The sequence below is a fragment of the Lingula anatina genome, chromosome 1 (assembly GCF_051362555.1).
Source record: "Lingula anatina isolate TDL-2025a chromosome 1, LinAna3.0, whole genome shotgun sequence".
Classification (NCBI taxonomy): Eukaryota; Metazoa; Brachiopoda; class Lingulata; order Lingulida; family Lingulidae; genus Lingula; species Lingula anatina.
This window is the reverse complement of record NC_141767.1, coordinates 13639339-13657413: the sequence shown is the minus strand read 5'-3', so window position 1 is coordinate 13657413 and position 18075 is coordinate 13639339. Positions and strand designations below refer to the sequence as shown.

At 35.6% G+C, this 18075-nt stretch overlaps 3 protein-coding genes across 3 annotated transcripts in view; 1 reads left to right on the top strand and 2 right to left on the bottom strand.

Annotated features, from left to right (window-relative positions):
- LOC147763991 (serine-protein kinase ATM-like) overlaps nucleotides 1-9707 on the bottom strand; it is a 28835-nt gene extending 19128 nt beyond the window's left edge. Inside the window, exons 1-21 of the mRNA XM_087004133.1 lie at nucleotides 9646-9707; nucleotides 9324-9430; nucleotides 8938-9066; nucleotides 8130-8703; nucleotides 7647-7754; nucleotides 7200-7400; nucleotides 6698-6842; nucleotides 6299-6489; nucleotides 5967-6052; nucleotides 5477-5635; nucleotides 4657-4738; nucleotides 4065-4201; nucleotides 3505-3616; nucleotides 3138-3308; nucleotides 2723-2883; nucleotides 2182-2434; nucleotides 1862-1950; nucleotides 1574-1700; nucleotides 1072-1286; nucleotides 749-857; nucleotides 153-230 (exon numbers count right to left, since the gene is read on the bottom strand). Of these exons, the coding sequence (XP_086860259.1) occupies nucleotides 153-230; nucleotides 749-857; nucleotides 1072-1286; nucleotides 1574-1700; nucleotides 1862-1950; nucleotides 2182-2434; nucleotides 2723-2883; nucleotides 3138-3308; nucleotides 3505-3616; nucleotides 4065-4201; nucleotides 4657-4738; nucleotides 5477-5635; nucleotides 5967-6052; nucleotides 6299-6489; nucleotides 6698-6842; nucleotides 7200-7400; nucleotides 7647-7754; nucleotides 8130-8703; nucleotides 8938-9032 (3093 nt within the window). The 5' untranslated portion in view covers nucleotides 9033-9066; nucleotides 9324-9430; nucleotides 9646-9707. The remainder of the gene's footprint in view (nucleotides 1-152; nucleotides 231-748; nucleotides 858-1071; nucleotides 1287-1573; nucleotides 1701-1861; nucleotides 1951-2181; nucleotides 2435-2722; nucleotides 2884-3137; nucleotides 3309-3504; nucleotides 3617-4064; nucleotides 4202-4656; nucleotides 4739-5476; nucleotides 5636-5966; nucleotides 6053-6298; nucleotides 6490-6697; nucleotides 6843-7199; nucleotides 7401-7646; nucleotides 7755-8129; nucleotides 8704-8937; nucleotides 9067-9323; nucleotides 9431-9645) is intronic.
- LOC106167267 (serine-protein kinase ATM) lies at nucleotides 9307-14090 on the bottom strand. The gene is made up of 11 exons (XM_087001725.1): nucleotides 14025-14090; nucleotides 13351-13473; nucleotides 12971-13103; nucleotides 12542-12706; nucleotides 12089-12260; nucleotides 11356-11524; nucleotides 11062-11166; nucleotides 10514-10590; nucleotides 10278-10338; nucleotides 9646-9791; nucleotides 9307-9430 (listed from the first exon to the last, which is right to left on the bottom strand). Exons 1-11 carry the CDS (start codon nucleotides 14088-14090, stop codon nucleotides 9307-9309), a joined length of 1341 nt encoding a protein of 446 aa, XP_086857851.1.
- A 790-nt stretch (nucleotides 14091-14880) lies between these two features.
- Nucleotides 14881-17125, top strand: LOC106171181 (c-Myc-binding protein). The gene is made up of 5 exons (XM_013551388.2): nucleotides 14881-15070; nucleotides 15472-15544; nucleotides 15925-15973; nucleotides 16435-16564; nucleotides 16746-17125. Exons 1-5 carry the CDS (start codon nucleotides 15056-15058, stop codon nucleotides 16791-16793), a joined length of 315 nt encoding a protein of 104 aa, XP_013406842.1. The 5' UTR covers nucleotides 14881-15055; the 3' UTR covers nucleotides 16794-17125.
- The last annotated feature ends 950 nt before the right edge of the window (nucleotides 17126-18075 follow it).

Genomic DNA, 18075 nt, shown 5'->3' with positions numbered 1-18075 from the left:
GTTCGCAGAAAATACTACTGATACTCAATGCAAAAGCACTAACATATTACATGCTTGATTCACTATTTTATTTTCTCTTTTTATTTCATGTTTTGGATGAATCGGATATAGTTCGTTATGAATGCCACTGAAGGTGTATCTGTCTTACATACTTTCTCTCCAACTTCTCCCTCGAGTTCTGCATATGGCACTATGGATGTAACTATGGCAGCAAGGTACTTGTCCATTTCCTGAAGACGAATACAATATGTAAAGAATAAAAATCAACACAAAATGCTAAATTTGTTTCTTGAAACATAATTCACTCTACTCCTTTGTACAAGATCTTGATTATTTATCACATTTCTCTGATGCTATAAAAATGCAAGAATCATTATACTCAATTATCTTTGCCAAAAAAAAAAAAAATCAAATAAATAAATAAAATAAGCTAACATTACGTTAAGGTAAAAGCATGTCAGACTTCATAGCATTACAATGATCCCCCTGCTATCTTTGGCAGGAAAACACTAAAAAGAAAAAGACACCTAGCCATCTTTCAGTACCTTCAAATCTAGACAACTCAAGAAATTTCCACAACACCATGAAAGGGGTTCGTTCATGGCAATGTACACTGCACTATATGAACTGACTGACGAATTAGAAATGATTATCATTTGGTTATTCAAAATTAGGCATCAGTCACATCTTGTACTGCCATGTCAGTTGAAAATAAACTGTTCTTCCCACCTGTCAGGTGTGACTTTACCTGAGGACAGGATGTCATCCCAGTGTCACACACCAGTCTTAACATGTCACAGCCCTTGGTGAAGACTGTCTGACTGAATGTCTCTTCCTCTCTTGACCTACTCCTTGTCCTGTGACACATAAGTAATATAAGTAAATTGAAAATGTGACTAGTTAAGAAAAAAAAAAAAAGGAAATGTTACTTATCAAAACTACATAATACAGTTAAAATGTTAATGATAACTCAAAGTAGAGTAGCTGGATGCTAATTAATCTAAGATACTCTGACAAAACATAAACAATCTTTGCCAGAATTTTCAGCAATGAAACAATGATACATCATACCTAGCCTTTGTTGGAAAGACCTTCAAAATGTGCAGCAGTGAGTGTATGGTGTGCCTCAGAACATATGCCCAGCTCCCACCCAACTGTTCATGAAATTCTTGCATCAAGAGGCCTGTGAACAACTCGTACATCTGTAGCTTCCTCAACTTCTCATGTGCACAATGACATTTCTGAATGTCCACAGACAACAGCAGGAGAACCTTCTGAATACCATCCTAAAATACAAAATCAACTGTGCAAAAACTACTTTGGAGGATTATATAAATAAAACAAAAAATTATAGCATTTTGCTTAGTATATTGCACTCTGGTTTCAATCAAAATCTGAAATATGTTTCTCAATTCTGAAGAAAAAAGGTTTTATAGTAATACACATACCGGTTATGTAAAAGAATCAAATGAGCAAATATTTCAATTTAACAGTTTGCCCATATTCATCATAATTTATACAAAATCCTTACCCAAGCTATATATACATTTGTATTGGTTTAGGCATATAATACCTGTGTTTTAGCTAGGAGAGATACCAGACTCTTAGCCTTAGTTCCGTGACACTTGGTCAAGTATGCCAATGTACTGCTTATTATCTCCTGGCTGAAGTAAGGTGGGTTGGGCTCTGGTAAATAACCACTGAAACAATCCAAAAATTACAGTTGAAAAAAAAAAAAAAACAAAAAAAACACCAAGGTATTAGGTGAAATGCATAAGGCTAAAATAAAACCTGAAGATACAAAAAAGGGAGTGGCAGGTAAGTGGTGATTGAAATTATCCATTTATGGCCATATATTTACCCGGTTTGGTCGTCTCCTGGGTTATATAATGTCCTGAGGACATCCAGCACTATACTGTCAAGGTGGTGAGGTATGGACATGGACACAGTCTGAAATGAAATTGAAGAAGTTATGTACTACTGACCACATCTGATAAGTGGCATCAATTTGTCCTTATTCTAAATTGAGAAATTATAGCTGACTGTAAGAATTAAAAATGGCATAAATGCAACATTTCCTTGTACAATGACGTATTCAAAATCACCTTGAAAAAATGTTTGCACCTGTCCAGAATTTCTTTACAGAAACAAGAATTTGCAAGGCCAGTTTTCAGGACATACCTGTTGAGACAAAATCCTTTCCAAAGCTTCATAACACTGGTTTGCAATCTTAACTTTACTCCTGATGGGTTCAGTGGTACACAATTGACTGTCCTTGCCTGCAGCAAACACAGGCAGGATATGCACCATGATGCTGGGCAGGACATCTGTCAGCATCTTCTGCCAGTTCTGCTGGACAGTTTCTGCTACAAACTTTGTCCCCTCAAAATCTTGCAGCATAACTTGATACGGGATGATTACATGGAGGAAAGTCCTGCAAAATAATAATAATAATAATAATAATAATAATAATAATAATAATAATAATAATAATAATAATAATAATAATAATAATAATAATTATAAAAAAATATAAATAATAGTGAAAGGTATGGCAGGGAAAGGTCAAAAAGTCACTGAATGTATTAAGAGTTTGTAGGAGTAACATGGAGAAATAAAAGATTCAGAAAAAACTTTCATCATAAGACAAATCATGATGAAAAATCTGACAAGACATAAACATCCAATAAAAAGTTAGAAACATTAACATCAAGCCACATGCCTGAAAAATTCAGCCAGGTTAGTGCACCCCATCAACTGGTAAGGAAACTCCCCCAGTGGGTACTTCATCTCTGTCCACTGTTGTAAGATATAAGGGACATGGGTTGCCATGTAGTCTGAAACTGATCCATACCCTAGACTGCTACTCACATCCAATAGAACCTGAAGCACACCAATAAATGAGTCAATGAAATTTTATGTACTTTTCTAAATCTTTACAAAAGAAAGCCTCGTGCTTTTTCTAAAACCTTTTTATACCTTTTTAAAATGAAATCTTGATGTGACAGAACATAGACTCTCTACGAAACAAATTACTATCCCTGAACTGGCCTCTGTGTTTTAAAACACCAACTGATCAGTGTTAGATACGCAATAAAGATGCACACTTAGTTTGCACTAGTGAGAGTACTACTTACTTTCTGTGCCAGTTCTAGGTCTACATTGTGCTCCCTGATCTGTATACATACAGCACACACTGCCTGCTTCTCACACACAGGGGTACACTTGGCAATAGAGGCCATGGTTTGCAGCATTGTACTTATGTTATTGACACTCTCATCTTGCTGTTCATCAGGGGAAAGACGACCCTGAAGATTTTCATTAAAAAAAAGAATTAGACTTTAAAAATTAATTAATTAATATTAAGAAAAAATAATTAAAAAAAAAAAGAACAAAGCGATGCCTTCCTCACTTTACAACTGACATATGGTTTATTGAAACTTCTTTTTGACCAAGTCTAATATTATTAAAATTTGGTAAAATGCATCCACTGTATTATAGTACCTGTATGACCAAGACATCCTGCAGCACACTATAGACCACTTGAAACATGTTCTTCTGTTCTTCTTTGCTCTTCCAGCACAGTCTGCCCTCTGTGTCAGGGTGGACAAACAAGCTGGAAGCCAAAATGTTCAGCAAAACTGTATGTGTAATTGAATGAAGGCTATTTTAAGGAATGTCAAAAATTGCCTGTATTTTGTAATTTTCCACCAGTTTGGTTTGGGACTGCTAGAAATTTCAAAATGCCTGAGATTGTGGGGTATTTATCAAGTAATGATTAAAGATTTTAAAAAATTTAAGCATTTTCTCATTAGGTGAAACACTATCTACCAAATTTCTTTAATGGAACATAATAATTAAGGCAAGGTTGTGCAAATTTTGTCAAAAGCAAATAAGCAAGTATCTTAAAGCAGTATACATAAGCCTTAGTAACTAGATGCAATTACTTATAAGTTTACTAGATATAAAATTTATTCCAATGTAAGCAGAAAGTACAAAGTATTTGCTCAATATATATGCAATCCATTATTATACTACATCACAACTCAAGTTGTCACACTCACATATTAATTCTTTCTGCACAACACTGCTGTACCAATCTGCTGGCATCTTTCAACAGTGTACAAAATGTATCAGTAAGGAGTAGTGTATCTTGGAGTCCACTCTTCTGCCAAAATGCCCATGTTCCTGCTGGATCACACTAGAATAAAGAAAATATCTAAAAGGCAACTATAACAAGTCAATCATGAAGGAAAATTTCCTATTGTTTATATCAACTTCGAGAGAGAGAGAGAGAGAGAGAGAGAGAGAGAGAGAGAGAGAGAGAGAGAGAGAGAGAGAGAGAGAGAGAGAGAGAGAGAGAGAGAGAGAGAGAGAGAGAGAGAGAGAGAGAGAGAGAGAGAGAGAGAGAGAGAGAGAGAGAGAGAGAGAGAGAGAGAGAGAGAGAGAGAGAGAGAGAGAATGCGTGTGTGCATGCATGTATGTGCAAGTGTGCATGATCATACATATATAACACGTAAGAAAAATATTTAACACTGCACTTCTCAAATATATGGAATGACTCTCACTATGTTTCTTATATTAATCTTTTAATTTCCATTTAATTTTTCTTGTGGAGACTCTAGCCTCAACATAATTCTGTTCTAATGCTCATACCTGTATGAAAGCCTGAAAGCAGTAAACCATGGACAACCTCATATTCACAGGCATTGGGATCTTCTGTTCTGTATATTGGATCCTGGATGGTAACAAAAAAGAACTACAAACTTAACTGAATCAGCTTGAATTTATTATGGTAAAAGCATGTGAAAGAGAAAAAGATGCTACTAACAGCAAACAGATACACAGATAGCAGAGCTGGCGATACATACAAACACAACAGAAAAGTGATTCCTGTTGCTCAGTTCTAACATAAACAGGCACGTTTCAGTAGACATGGGAAACACTTAATTTAAGTAACTTATGTTCATGGTGGCCAACTTTATGAACAGAATACATTGTCTTTCACAAACATGACTGCTACTTTTGCACTGAGCTCTTGTCTTTAAGCAAGTTCTCAATCCAAAGTTTGTGTACAGGTAAGCTCTTCATTCCACATTTCAATTTGTAAAAAAAAATACTGCAACCACAATAACTAAATCATTTACAAAATTCAAAAAGGCTACTTACAGTGACGTTAAACAAAATGAGATGCAATTGACACTAGTGGTGAGAATGTTGCAAAAACAGTTAGGATTTGTTGGATGGTATTTGTGACAGCATCAACTACAGCTTATGTGATGAATCAGACAGACAAGTAAGCCGAATACGTACATACAAACATACATGAACATATTCTATTCTAATGTGCACATAAAAGTTCCTAGGGTTCATGACCAAACACCAAATACCATTATCTTTTTCAATATTCTACCAAAAAGTGCTGAATAAACAAACCTAACTTACTTTATATTAGGTCATCAAAACATGTACATACCAAAAGAACCTGAGAAGCTGCAATGCCATCTTTTGGCACTTCTGCATGGTCTCACTACAAGTGGCGCCACCTTCACTAAGGTGTGGGATCATCTTGCCCATCAGCTGAAGACCTGTGGCACTGATCTCATGGTCCAGCTTATGAACCTTTAGCAAAAAACTGAAATATAGGGGAGAAAACTTGGAAATCCATTTGTGTTCACCTATTAAAAACCTAAAGTTATGTCAACAACCAAAAGGTCAATTCAGATAGTTCATCTATTACAATCCATTTCAGTCTTGGATGTCTGTTGCAACAGCTCAAGTCATACATCAAATAAAACAAAATATATCAAGCTGAAACATTTGCCACCATTGTTAGCTTATGGCCAACATGATCAGTGGGCTTCATGAGACTGATGATGAAAGTATGAGGGGACTTGTGGTTTGGAATCAATAACAACAAGGTTTGGAGTCTGAATGGTATATTAGATCTTGGTTTCAGCACATACCCTAAGGCAGTCATCACATCTTCCAGATCACTCTCTGTGAATACTCCACAACCCTTGTGTGACAAACCATCCAGCACCAACAAGAACTACAAAAGAACCAGATTCCATTTTCTAATTTGATTTTAAAAACTACATCCCAACATATACAAATTCAATCCCCACATCACAAAGAGAGAAACAATATAATGTTTTCTCTAATAAGCATGACAATGACACGCAACAAACTTTATTTTTTTAACAATCTAAAAGCACAGATTCCTTTTTGCAACCCAATCTTAACCTCTGATCACTTCCACTACAAACTTCTTTTAGTCAACTCTGAGTGAACTTACTAATTGTAGATCATATGGTGCACCAGGATCCCAGGACTCTGCAGTGAATATTTCAATTAATTTAGTCCTCATAGACTCTGTTAATGGCTGCTCCCCTAGGCTTCTACAGAGGCAACACAACACACTGGCTGCCTTCAGACTGAGTGCCTGGCTCTCTGTCAGCACACTACTGCTCAGCAGGCTAGAAAAACCTGAGAATTAAGTCATATAAATATAGCTTAAATTGGAAAAAAGAAGTCTTCTGTGCAGAGTAATAGTGATGTAAAAATGTGGTTATAAAACTTGTTTCTTAGGTACACTGATCATGCGATATTACACCCAGTTTCCAAGTTACTGACTGTCCCATCATCTGTCTATTTGAATGCCATCTTTAAGGAAAACACACTGACAGTATCTCACCTTCAGTAACAGTAGCACCATGGGCTTCGGACTCCCCAAATTCCATGCCACCAAAACCATCATCCATGCCTTCAACATCCATACCATCTTCTTCATCCTCTATTACACTAAGTGGTCTATGTACATTGGCACTGCCTACAGAACCCTAAAAGATGAATGTGCCACTGAAGTCATTACTATTCATTAAACTAAAAAAAATACCAATGAATTTGATCTGCTCTATCCCAAAGGGCCTTTGTTCCATAATAAGTGTATCTGAGCTCAACCCTTTCTTTAACCATCGCATTTTTGCTGAGTATATGTGAGTAACATGTGTAGTGTGCAACAATTAACATACATGTACACTTCAAACAACTGGTAATCTGAAAGTGGTTCACATAGGAACAAAAATGGAAATGTGAAAGACACGTTTCACAAAACTGGTCAAAAAGACATTTTATCTTAAGTATCACACTTTGCAGCAATTCTCCCACAAAATCAATTCATCTGAAGCGAGTGTTACCTTGATATGGACAACCTGCAGTAAGGCATCCATTACTCCCTCTGCCTCAGCCCCGGCCATTCTTGCTGCCATCTCCCTGCTACTGGCAGACTGCATCAAGGTGTACAGGTGATGTAAATATTCCAGTAACCTCATACAAACTGAAGCATTCTTTTTGTTGAATTCTTCACTCACTTTGTGGGTCAGTGTTCGTATCACCAACTGTCATGATGTAATAAAAGAGAATGATTCAGAAATATTAAATCATGCCCAGAGAAGTTGTCTAGTGAAAATAAACACATTGTACAAATAACTAATGAAGCTGTTATTTTAGGGCATGGTTTTCCAATCAAACAATCTGAAAAGAAGTTTTAGACCTCAAAGTATCTTTAAGACCCTAAAGCTTTTGTTTTGCTATAGCACAGTTTCTGTTGATAAACTGACACATGGGCAAGCTCTGCACTGTACCTTCCATATCTGTCTGAGCTCCTCCAGTGCAGACCCAGTAAGTGTGAGTGTCCAAACCACTGTCCCCACCACGGCACACCAGTACCCCAGGGAATCCACTGAATGCCCCTGAAATCACAGTGCAGTGGTATCATTTTAATGCATTCATTTGTGACAGATTTCTGAAACACAAAAAAGCATTAAATCAAATGTTTTGCACAGTCATAAGATGTTAAAGACTTGATTTCCATCTTCAATATTTCCCAAGAAGTCTTTAATCTTATCATGAATTATGATCTGAAAATAGACAGCTAGACTGACAGTTAATGCAGAATGGTTCTAAAAAGGTGAAAGGCACCAAAAGCGCTTTATCCAGATTTGAATTTTGAGGGTTTATTTTCAAGACTCTGACATTTTTTTTACTAACTTAGCTTAGGATACTGGTAGTGGATTTTTGGGTTCCCACTACTGATTTAAGAAAATGAAAAGTAAGCATCTACCCACCTCAGAGTCCAGCTCTTTAAGACACTCAGCACATCGTTTCAGCAAATCCCTTGAAAGTTCAGGTATCCGACTGTGTTGAACCATCTGCTTTGGCATTGGTGAAATTAGCTCCTGTCTCTTCTCTTTCCATTTGAATGCAGTCTTCAAATACAGTTTCTCAAAATCTGCAGTGGATTCACTCCATTCATCTGTTTCTTTCCTGTCTAAGTGAACAGCAGCAGCATCATGGGAAGTAAGACTGGCTAGTACACTGGCAAGTATTGCAACATCAACCTCTGGCACCTCTGTCTGAACCTTCAGGGGATTTCTCATATTTGGCAAAAGCCAGTCAAATAAAACCCGCCTTAATGTGTAGGCATCCGCAGCAGAGGCAAGGGGGAGTGGACTGAAACTCTCTGGCAGGGGGAATTTCTGAATGTAAACCTGCAGGAATCGTACTGCTGTCTCTATAGGGGCAGTACCAGTGTTGCCAAACAATGTCCAAATAGTCTTGTCTGCTCTTCCATAGCCAGAGATCACTAGGGAGGTTAACAATGAGAAGTTTTCTGCTACTGCATTCTGAAGGCTTATATTCCTGAAGAAGAAAGAAAAAGAATTTATAGTTCCAACCTACCACTACATTTGCAAATTTAAGTGTTCTAATTAGCTGGAAATTGATTTCATAAAGAAATCAAATATTGACACTTGCATTTAAATCTTTAAGCATGTGATAAGCCAGTAGGTGATCAATATCTAAATTATAAAAATACTGCACATATAATAAACAATTTCTATTTAGTACACTGGCATTTTTGTCAAGTTTCCTTACCTTACACCTGCGATCCATACTCTTCCCCACAGTAAAGAGTCCCTGCAGTGCCCTTCCCTACTGTCCTGTGTGCCTGAGACATCAGCCACAGCCATTAAACACCTGGCTAGACCTGCTGTCACCTCCGGTCTTCAAAACGTAATGGTAATGTACTTGACATGTAATCTAAAGATGTAATTTGTCTGGACATGTGACCTACTTGAGGCCATTTCATTTGGAGCATGCATGTTTTTAGTAAAGTGAAAGCTGAATTAAAAAGGTTCATTATTCATTAAACACTCATATACACTTCTTAGAACACCACTAGAAAAGAAGTGAAAGGAAAAGCAACTTAAAGCATTTGCAGCAAACATACATTTGTTATTATGATTAAGCAAATATCATACTTATTGTCCTCTCCAAACTCTGCTCAAGTATTATCAAGAGTTCATGTCTGCGATCTTCATCCATTCCACCTGGATACCTTGACACCAGCTGGGTTAGCAAACCTAGCCTGATGAGAGAAATGAACTATTAATTATTCATACTTATTAAAAATGTAGAATGGCTTATGATCAAAAGAAACTGTTTTTAATATAGAAAAATTGTTTCAGCCCATTGATGGGAATAGGACACATCCAGATATGGTACTGACACTGTGGAATATATGCCACTGGCTTAGTGATATTTATCAGAAAGAATGGTCATTTACGTTGATCGGTTTCTTACCATGGTAAAGCATGGGTTTTATTCTGTGTATGGAGTTTGTCAGTGATGGTCTGCCAGCCCACCTCAATGCCTCTTCTCTTAGCCCCTCCACTCTGTGTGGTACTAATCTGTGTGACTTCCAGCACAGCGGTCTCCTCACTAAAAAGCTTTTTTATATAAAAGTTTACACGTCAACACTTATGTATTAGGTGACCGCTGTGGTCTACAGGACATGTAAAGCAACAATCAAATTTAAAATGTATTCTCTTTCTCACTAAAACAACTTAAAATTCTTATAGTACTTTGTTTGTGTAACAAGGGTTTCTTAATCTGCACGTACTACATTGATTTTTGATGCTTAAAAATGAAGGGGGGGGGGGAGAGAGAGAGAGAGAGAGAGAGAGAGAGAGAGAGAGAGAGAGAGAGAGAGAGAGAGAGAGAGAGAGAGAGAGAGAGAGAGAGAGAGAGAGAGAGAGAGAGAGAAGAGAGAGAGAGAAGAGAGAGAGAGAGAGGAGAGAGAGGAGAGAGAGAGAGAGAGAGAGAGAGAGAGAGAGAGAGAGAGAGAGAGAGAGAGAGAGAAGAGAGAGAGAGAGAGAGAGAGAGAGAGAGAGAGAGAGAGAGAGAGAGAGAGAGAGAGAGAGAGAGATATGTACCTGATGGCAAACATCAGCTGCAAGAGCAATAAGAGCTGGTTTCACAGCAACCTCTCTTGACCTGTAAATATAATGTCAAAATAATATAGTACTGCATAAATGTTAATTTATACATAAACTAAACTGATTAAAACAAAAATTACTCAAAATTTTTCACTGAAGTTGTAGTCTTAATATATTTCTACAAAAATTCCTTAAATTATCACTTAAACCTGCCAATGTAGCATACATCCTACCCAGTGGTATAACGAGTCCTTGTCTCTTGAGTTCCAATTTCCTCCAATAACACACTGTAGAGCTTGGTCAGATTGTACTGGGGAAAAAAACAGAAAATGCTTATATGGGATATACCGGCCAAAATGAATTGTTTTCTTGGGAAAAAAGTAAAATCTTCCTAGTCGTGAATCATTACTCAACCGTTCCCTGCACTTGAACTCTCGGATTGATTCATTTTCTAGTTTAGTGATTAAGTTCCAAATTATTTAGAGTGCCATGTCTTCCTTTGCATTTCATTGTTCACATGGAACTACTGATATCAGGTCTTTTATTTGACAGGTTATATAGATTTAAAGGTCTGAGTTAGGAAAGATTAGTTACTTTCCAGGCTATGTAGACATAGTAAATATGACTCTGGGAAATTTTAAAAAGCATTCAATTCGCCAGAAAAAATTATAATGAGGGATCATATCATACCCTATTATAATGCATTTTTAATAACTCATGAGACTGCAAAGTCCTTTTTTTTCTTGATTGAATCAATCCATATAAAGGTAAAAAACATTACCTTCCAAGACCTGGAGTCTACAGCAAAAGCACCTTCTTCTTCCGTTTTTGCACCTTTAGGATGATGAATAGAAACCTGATGCTGCCAACATTCAATGATTGCACTCTGTAATAATGATAAAAAATCCGTATTCATAATACAAGGGTTAGTCTAATAATTTTATTATTTTTATTTTACTGGCAAAAATTCTCCCTTTTTGTTCTTAATTGTTCAACTCTTTTCATTAGTAACCATATTCAATCAACTGGTCACACAGAAACCCAAATAAGCTTTCAAAACAGTTTTTATTACAACCTTAAGCCTGTCCGTGGGCCTGTAGCTCCAACAATACAGTAATCCTGGGAAAATGTCTTCACCAAGACGAGACAACTGTGTCCTGCACCTGGCTGCAACAGTTTTGGTTAGCTCATTGAGGGATGAGATGAGACGCTCCAAGATATTGCTGGTTATACCGACTTCAGACCTAATCATGGATGCAGGGAATGGACACACTCAACATTATAATGGTGGAGAGCAGAAGAAGGTGCCACATGCTACGTAAACTACTGGCATCTAGATCTATTTCTTAAAAGTGACTATCAAAAAGAATAATTTAGCATTTCTGAATGTCTCAGTAAAAAGGTTGGATTTGAATAATACTTAAAGATGTTAAATGCTGCTTCTGGTATTATCACTCTTCAAAAATTTTCACTTGCAGCTGCATATGCCAGTAGTTGTTGCATAAAGGTACATATGACCTTTCATTCTACTTAGGTTTGATACTGGGTATACAACTCTAGATAACCACCTATTGTCCATTACCCAATAATTTGTTGTACTTCTGTGACTTGAAATTTGTTTGTCATTGCTAAAACAAACTGTATCAAAGATTTTGTAGCATTTGTCACAGTGACATTGAAAATAGTTGTATCTCTAATTTTTAAAATATTCCACCATTTTAGAACAGATATTCCACCATTTTTTCAGTAGCATGTTATTTATTCTGCAAAAGATAAGTACATTTCAGTTTGAAAAATTAAACTTATACCTTAAAAAATCTAGGGCCAACACTTTTGTATAGAATTCAAGGAAGCATTTTGGTCTAAGGTCAGCTTGTCTAGTAGCCCCACGCATCATCAACTGAATGATTTGAGCTGACAGGAAACGATTGAAGCCTACTGGAGACTGGTAGAACAACTGACAATATATCTGCAGTAAACCTGCAACAAACATAAAAAAATTAATTTACCATACATGCTTCTCAAAAATGGTTTTAAGTAATTTTCTAGAGTTTGAAATAATTCCTTAATATAACTCATTTAAATTGGAAAATTATTACAGTATGACCTGACTTCTGTCTTTGAATACTAAGGCTGGTAAGAGAATATGGAGAATATCACACACAAAACAACAATAGTAATAAATAAAGATAATAATAATCAATAAAAATAAATTAAAAAAAAATAATAAAACTCTCCAAAAAAACTTTTATCAGACTTACCCTGCCAAGACTTGGGTGGAATGTCTCTCCAATATCTCTGTTCAGGTAAAATTTCTTTCATAAGAATGTTACTATAATCGGCACCAACAACTGAACATGCAAACTCATCTTGCAATGTTGTCTGAATATGCTCTATTACATCAGTTACTTTCAATCGGGGGCCATCTGAAAAACAGAGGTAATCTGATTCTTTTCCAGGAAATAATGTCCCTATTTCAAAGGACAGTATATCAGGCTGGGACTAATAAATGTAGGTGGTTATATATATTAAACACAAAAGCATGCAGCAGACAAGTTTTCTATATTATCTCTACCTAGATAATCTTTAAACATTGCCTTAGATGCTTCTTAATGTTTGGATGCTTATCAATGGCCTATTTGATATAAAAATGATGTCTTTAAATTTAAAGGAGTTGGAAAATAGCTTACTCTTGTTAATAGTTCTGATGACTGTTTTAAAGATAAAACATATTTCCAGTTTCTTCTTGTTAGTTGTAGCAGCTGTTCTTGATTGTCCCTTTTGCAAAGCCTCAAGTTCTTTTCGAACAAATCCCTTCACTGCCTGAAAAAAATGTTTGGTTGTTTATATAATTGTTTTTATCTATCATAATACAAGCTTGCAATATTTTACTTAGACCTACAAGTTTTAAATGCCAATTAATAGTCAAACATAGTCATGCACCTTAAATTTTTTCATAAAACATTTGCTTCAATAATGCAATTATGTTTTTACAAACAGATGCATTAATGATGTATAAAGTTATCCAATCTAGCAAGCTTTTAAAGCAGCATTTACAGTGTACATGTACCTTGAATACATTATCCCATCCAAAACCTTTACAGCGTTCTTTTCTCTTTTTGTCCGTAGCCTTGTCTAAACTATGAGTGACATACGTCTTCCCAATAAGTTTCAAAAGTTTGTCTGCACATTTCTTTAGAAAACAGAATAAAAATTGAATTTTAATAATTTCAAACTCTCAAAAAGTCATCTATACACACCATTGATAGTTTCAATGTTAATGTCAGAATTGAATAACACGATGAAAATTTCATTTAAGACAGTAAAATAAACACTTGTTATCCAGATAACAATCATACAAATCATGGTTAAAGGTCTAGTACTAGTACAGGCTTTGTACACTAAACTGCAATTTGTGACTTGGAGTTGTGGATTAATGATTTGGATCACCAACTGATGACTTGAACTACAATATCATAGTCCAGTTGTACTAATACCAACTGTGTTGGTTATCTCCTTTGAATCACAAATCCTGTCACCTGCCTGTTTGGCATGTTCTGCGTATATGCAGAAGATTTTTCAGAGTGCAATATTCTTGTATTAGGAAACAATAGAAAAGAAAATAATAGAAACAAGTTTTTGTCAATTTTATGTTTTACGTAACCCCATATTTCATAATTATACTATTACATTTGTACATCTAAATGTATTTGTATCTACATGTATAAATAACAATTGCATTACCTTTCTCTCTGTGACTTTGTCAGACTCCAAGCCAATGCACGTGGACATCATCTCATGGTCCTCCATGTTATACCTAGAACAAATAACACAATTAATCACTAAAGACAAATGAATGCATTTGTTAACAACAGTTATGAAAAGGGTGGCAGACACTGTTCTTTTTTCTTTTCGAAGGGGAGGGCACAGATATTACAAAGTCAGATTTTGTGGTTCTTTGTTATTTTCAGGCTGCTTGATGATGCTTTCATAATAACAACAAATCATCACTTCTACCAATACTTAATCGACAATACTGCTTCCTTGAAAAACCTGCGTGGGGATGAAACTTATAAGTGGCACTATCAACAGCATGTAAGCTTTTATATGCAGTATGTTTCCCATCCGAAACAAACAAGTCTTGGGATTTCATAATTGATCTTCATGCATATGATATGGTGAAAGCGCATCATATGTATATATCAGCACTGTGGCAACGCGTTATTACTGCGATACAGATTTAATCAGAGAGTTGTCTATGCCTACCAGTCGCCTTGTTACGACTTCTTAATCACTCAGACAAGATCTGTATGTTATTTAATGCATTGGACCGCATAAATTGAATCGTTTCGGTTTTTGTTTCGTCGATGAAGCATTTCCCAAAGTTTAAGCCCGGCGGCTTCATGTGGGTCGGGGTGCTTTATACAAGTAGGATTTCGTGGATTAAGAACCAACATAATAACTTTCCTAAAATATTCTTATTGTACGTTTATAAGAAAGATTAAAAGATTGTTTTACAGACATGGTAACTGACAAGTTAAGAAATAATCGCTAAAAATCAGTTATTTACTTAATATTATTAATTTACACCTTAGCTATTCTTGCTTTTGTGGTTGCTCGAGTCCAATGCGCAGATTCGGTGCGCAACGTAGCAACGTGAGATTTCGTTTAGAGGTAAACACGAACTGTTACACAGTTATATACGCCTTAAATTGTACAATCCATTGTCTTTCTTGAAGTATTTTTCAAGTATTTAGACAAGAGAGGAAACCAGGATGACGTCTTATAGGGTATGTGAAGTGCATTTGCCAAATTTACTGTTAATGACTCGTGAAAAAACCGTCTGGATTTGACATAATTTTCACCTTGATGAGCACTGTTTGCGTTGACAGCTGCTTCTGAATCTGAGACTCAAGTAAATGGCTTATTACTCGAAGTGTTTGTATACTTGGTATTTCCCAAAGACAGAGTCGTTCAGAAGAATTGTATGAGAGATGCCTTTGAGGTTCGCATTATCTTAAAATTAAATAAACTAAAATTAGGCAAAATGGACAATAAATAATTTATAATGATGATAATAAGCAGTGTGTGGAAAAATAAAACCTGTTATAATTTTTTGTTATTATGCTGTGGATTGTCAAGTACTTATTTTATAAACACTGCCTTTAAAACTTGGATAAATTAATTTCAGGCTGCAGATTCTAAGAGGGAAGAGTTTAGAAAATACCTGGAAAAGGCAGGTGTTCTGGATGCCTTAACAAAAGGTATTTATAGAAACATGTTTACTCATTGTCATATATTTCAATCTTTTTGTGTTATCAGGTAAATGCCTTATATTAATCTTGAAATTTGTAGAGACTCAAGAATATTTATAAATGAAACTGAAGAGCCTACTATAGTGTTTTTAATTCAACAACAACAAATGTTGCAGTTTGGCATTTGGGTCATTCAGAATGAGCCAGGTCCCAATAGCTACTGCACATTTACTCCACAGGGACTCTTGCTGAATGCAATCAAATTAACATGCCTCCAGGGCCATGGGTATGTACTTGTAAGCGTGAATATTGGGCAAATGGAAATATTTGAAAAATGAGACACTTGTCGTTTTTCCAGTATTAAACAATATTATGTTTTTTTTTTTCAGTTTTAGTTGGTCTATATGAAGAACCTGAGAAGCCAAATAATGCACTAGAGTATCCTTTTTTTGTTGAAGTTTGTGAGTGCTGAATAAATTAAATGTGAAATGTGTGTTCAATGTAACAAACCATGGGAGCTGTCCTTCTTGCAGGTCTAAATGTATTTTTGGGATTGCTTTATGTAAATAATGTATGCATTTGATTGTTGTAGGCTGACAGTTTTTGCCTATAAATTAAATGGCTTGTTCACAAATGATAAGTGATTACAGCAGAGACAGTACAAGATGTCACTCTTTAGTCATGAATTAACTTGCCCTCATATTTTTGGAACTGTTGCACAGGGGCACTAATAATGTACACATGTACTTAAAAGAATTTTAAATGGCATGTTTTATTTCTACATTTTGTTCTTGTTCTGATATAGGTAGTACCAATTTTGATATAGGTTTAATTATTCTTAATAAAAGTAAAACCAACCAAAACAACAAAAAAATGTTGATTTCCTTGATATATCTAAGCTTTCTGAAGCACCATTTAGGAAGTGGTGGACCAGAGACTGCAGATGTGGAGGCCTTAAAACTGGAAGTCACTGAATTACGTCAGAAAGTAGAACAACTAACAGAGGAAAACAGTGACCTCAAAGCAAAAGTAGGCTAATTTCATCTTACTAGTATTCTGTTGTGTCATATTTGTTCAGTAGTTAGAATTGAGCAGTGTACAGTAATGGTCAAGTACAGGTTTATGAAAATTTACCAACAAGTCTTGTCTTCTATTCGCTAAGGCAAGTGTGCTCAAATTAGTGATGTATCTATTTTAATTATCATTTTAGCTTCAAGCTTATGAGCCACCAGCAGAGGAGCCAACAGCTGATAGCTGAACAAAACAAAAACATTGGTGATATTAAAGGAACATTTTAAAATCTCAGAATAAAACTGCCTATGCAGAAGAAATAGTGAGCAAACGTCCTTATGGCTTTAACGATACATTTTTAAGAAGAATATTTATGCAGAGTTCAACAAGGCAGGGTTATTGTTCAGCTAAAAAACTTTGAAACTTGACAACTATTATATTCATTGATTTCATGGAAAATTTTAATTTACAACTGCCAAAAACAAATCTGATATAGTATCAAAAATGTTGGTAAAGTATACTTTATTTTAAGATGTAGATTTTTTTATTTCTTGTGGAAATACAGGTTTTTGTCCTATATTTAATTCTTTGAGTTTTTTGTCAGATTTACGGTAAAGTCTTGAAAATTTCGTCACTTAAAAATTAATTAATATTTTTAATTATGTAAATCCGACTGATTTTTCAAAATTACCTCTCCCCGACTCCTGGGTATGACGAAATTTTCAAAAATCCTGCCTTTGTGCTTTTATCCTTAGCGGGTGTTATCTTTGACCCTCCTATATTGTAGGATATTTATTACAACTTCCTAAGTCATTTTCTGGTGGTAAATAATTATCTATTTATTTGTGCATCTCTTTTAAGTTATATTTAACTTACTGTACCTGAAAATATGTTGAGAATTATCTTCTCGGTAAGAAACATACCTCCTGTTAGAGGAGAAGGATCAAGATAAGCCTAATTACAACCTTGCATCATAACCTGGATGCGACATATTAAAAAAAATTACGCACTTGGCAAAGTTTGTTGCATGCAGGGCTTTTCCCAGGATAGTCGGGCCTTCTAAAATTACCATCTGTAACTTCCTAAAAATTTACAGGCAGTTAAAATAATTGCTCCCGCTGACGATCATCTGCAATTTAAGTTCCTTGAACTAATATGAAAACTGCATTTTATTATTGCTTACATCGCGAACGATCTCCCGATGATGATATGAAAATTGCCTTTTCGTCTCACTCGGATCGCGAACGATTTCCCTCTGACGATCTTACGCGAACAAAGTCCTGACGATATTACGCAAACGATTCTTCGCCGAAGATATGCCGTGAGCGGGGAAGGGGAAGGGGGGGGGTATAAAGATAAAATGAAAAATACATATTATTTATAAAATTCAAAGGGGGAGGGGGGTTAAAATAATGATCTCCTGGTGACGATCTTCCACGAACGAAGTTCCCTTGAACTAATATGAAAAGTGCATTTTATTCTCGCTTACATCGCGAACGATCTCCCGATGATGATATGAAAATTGTCTT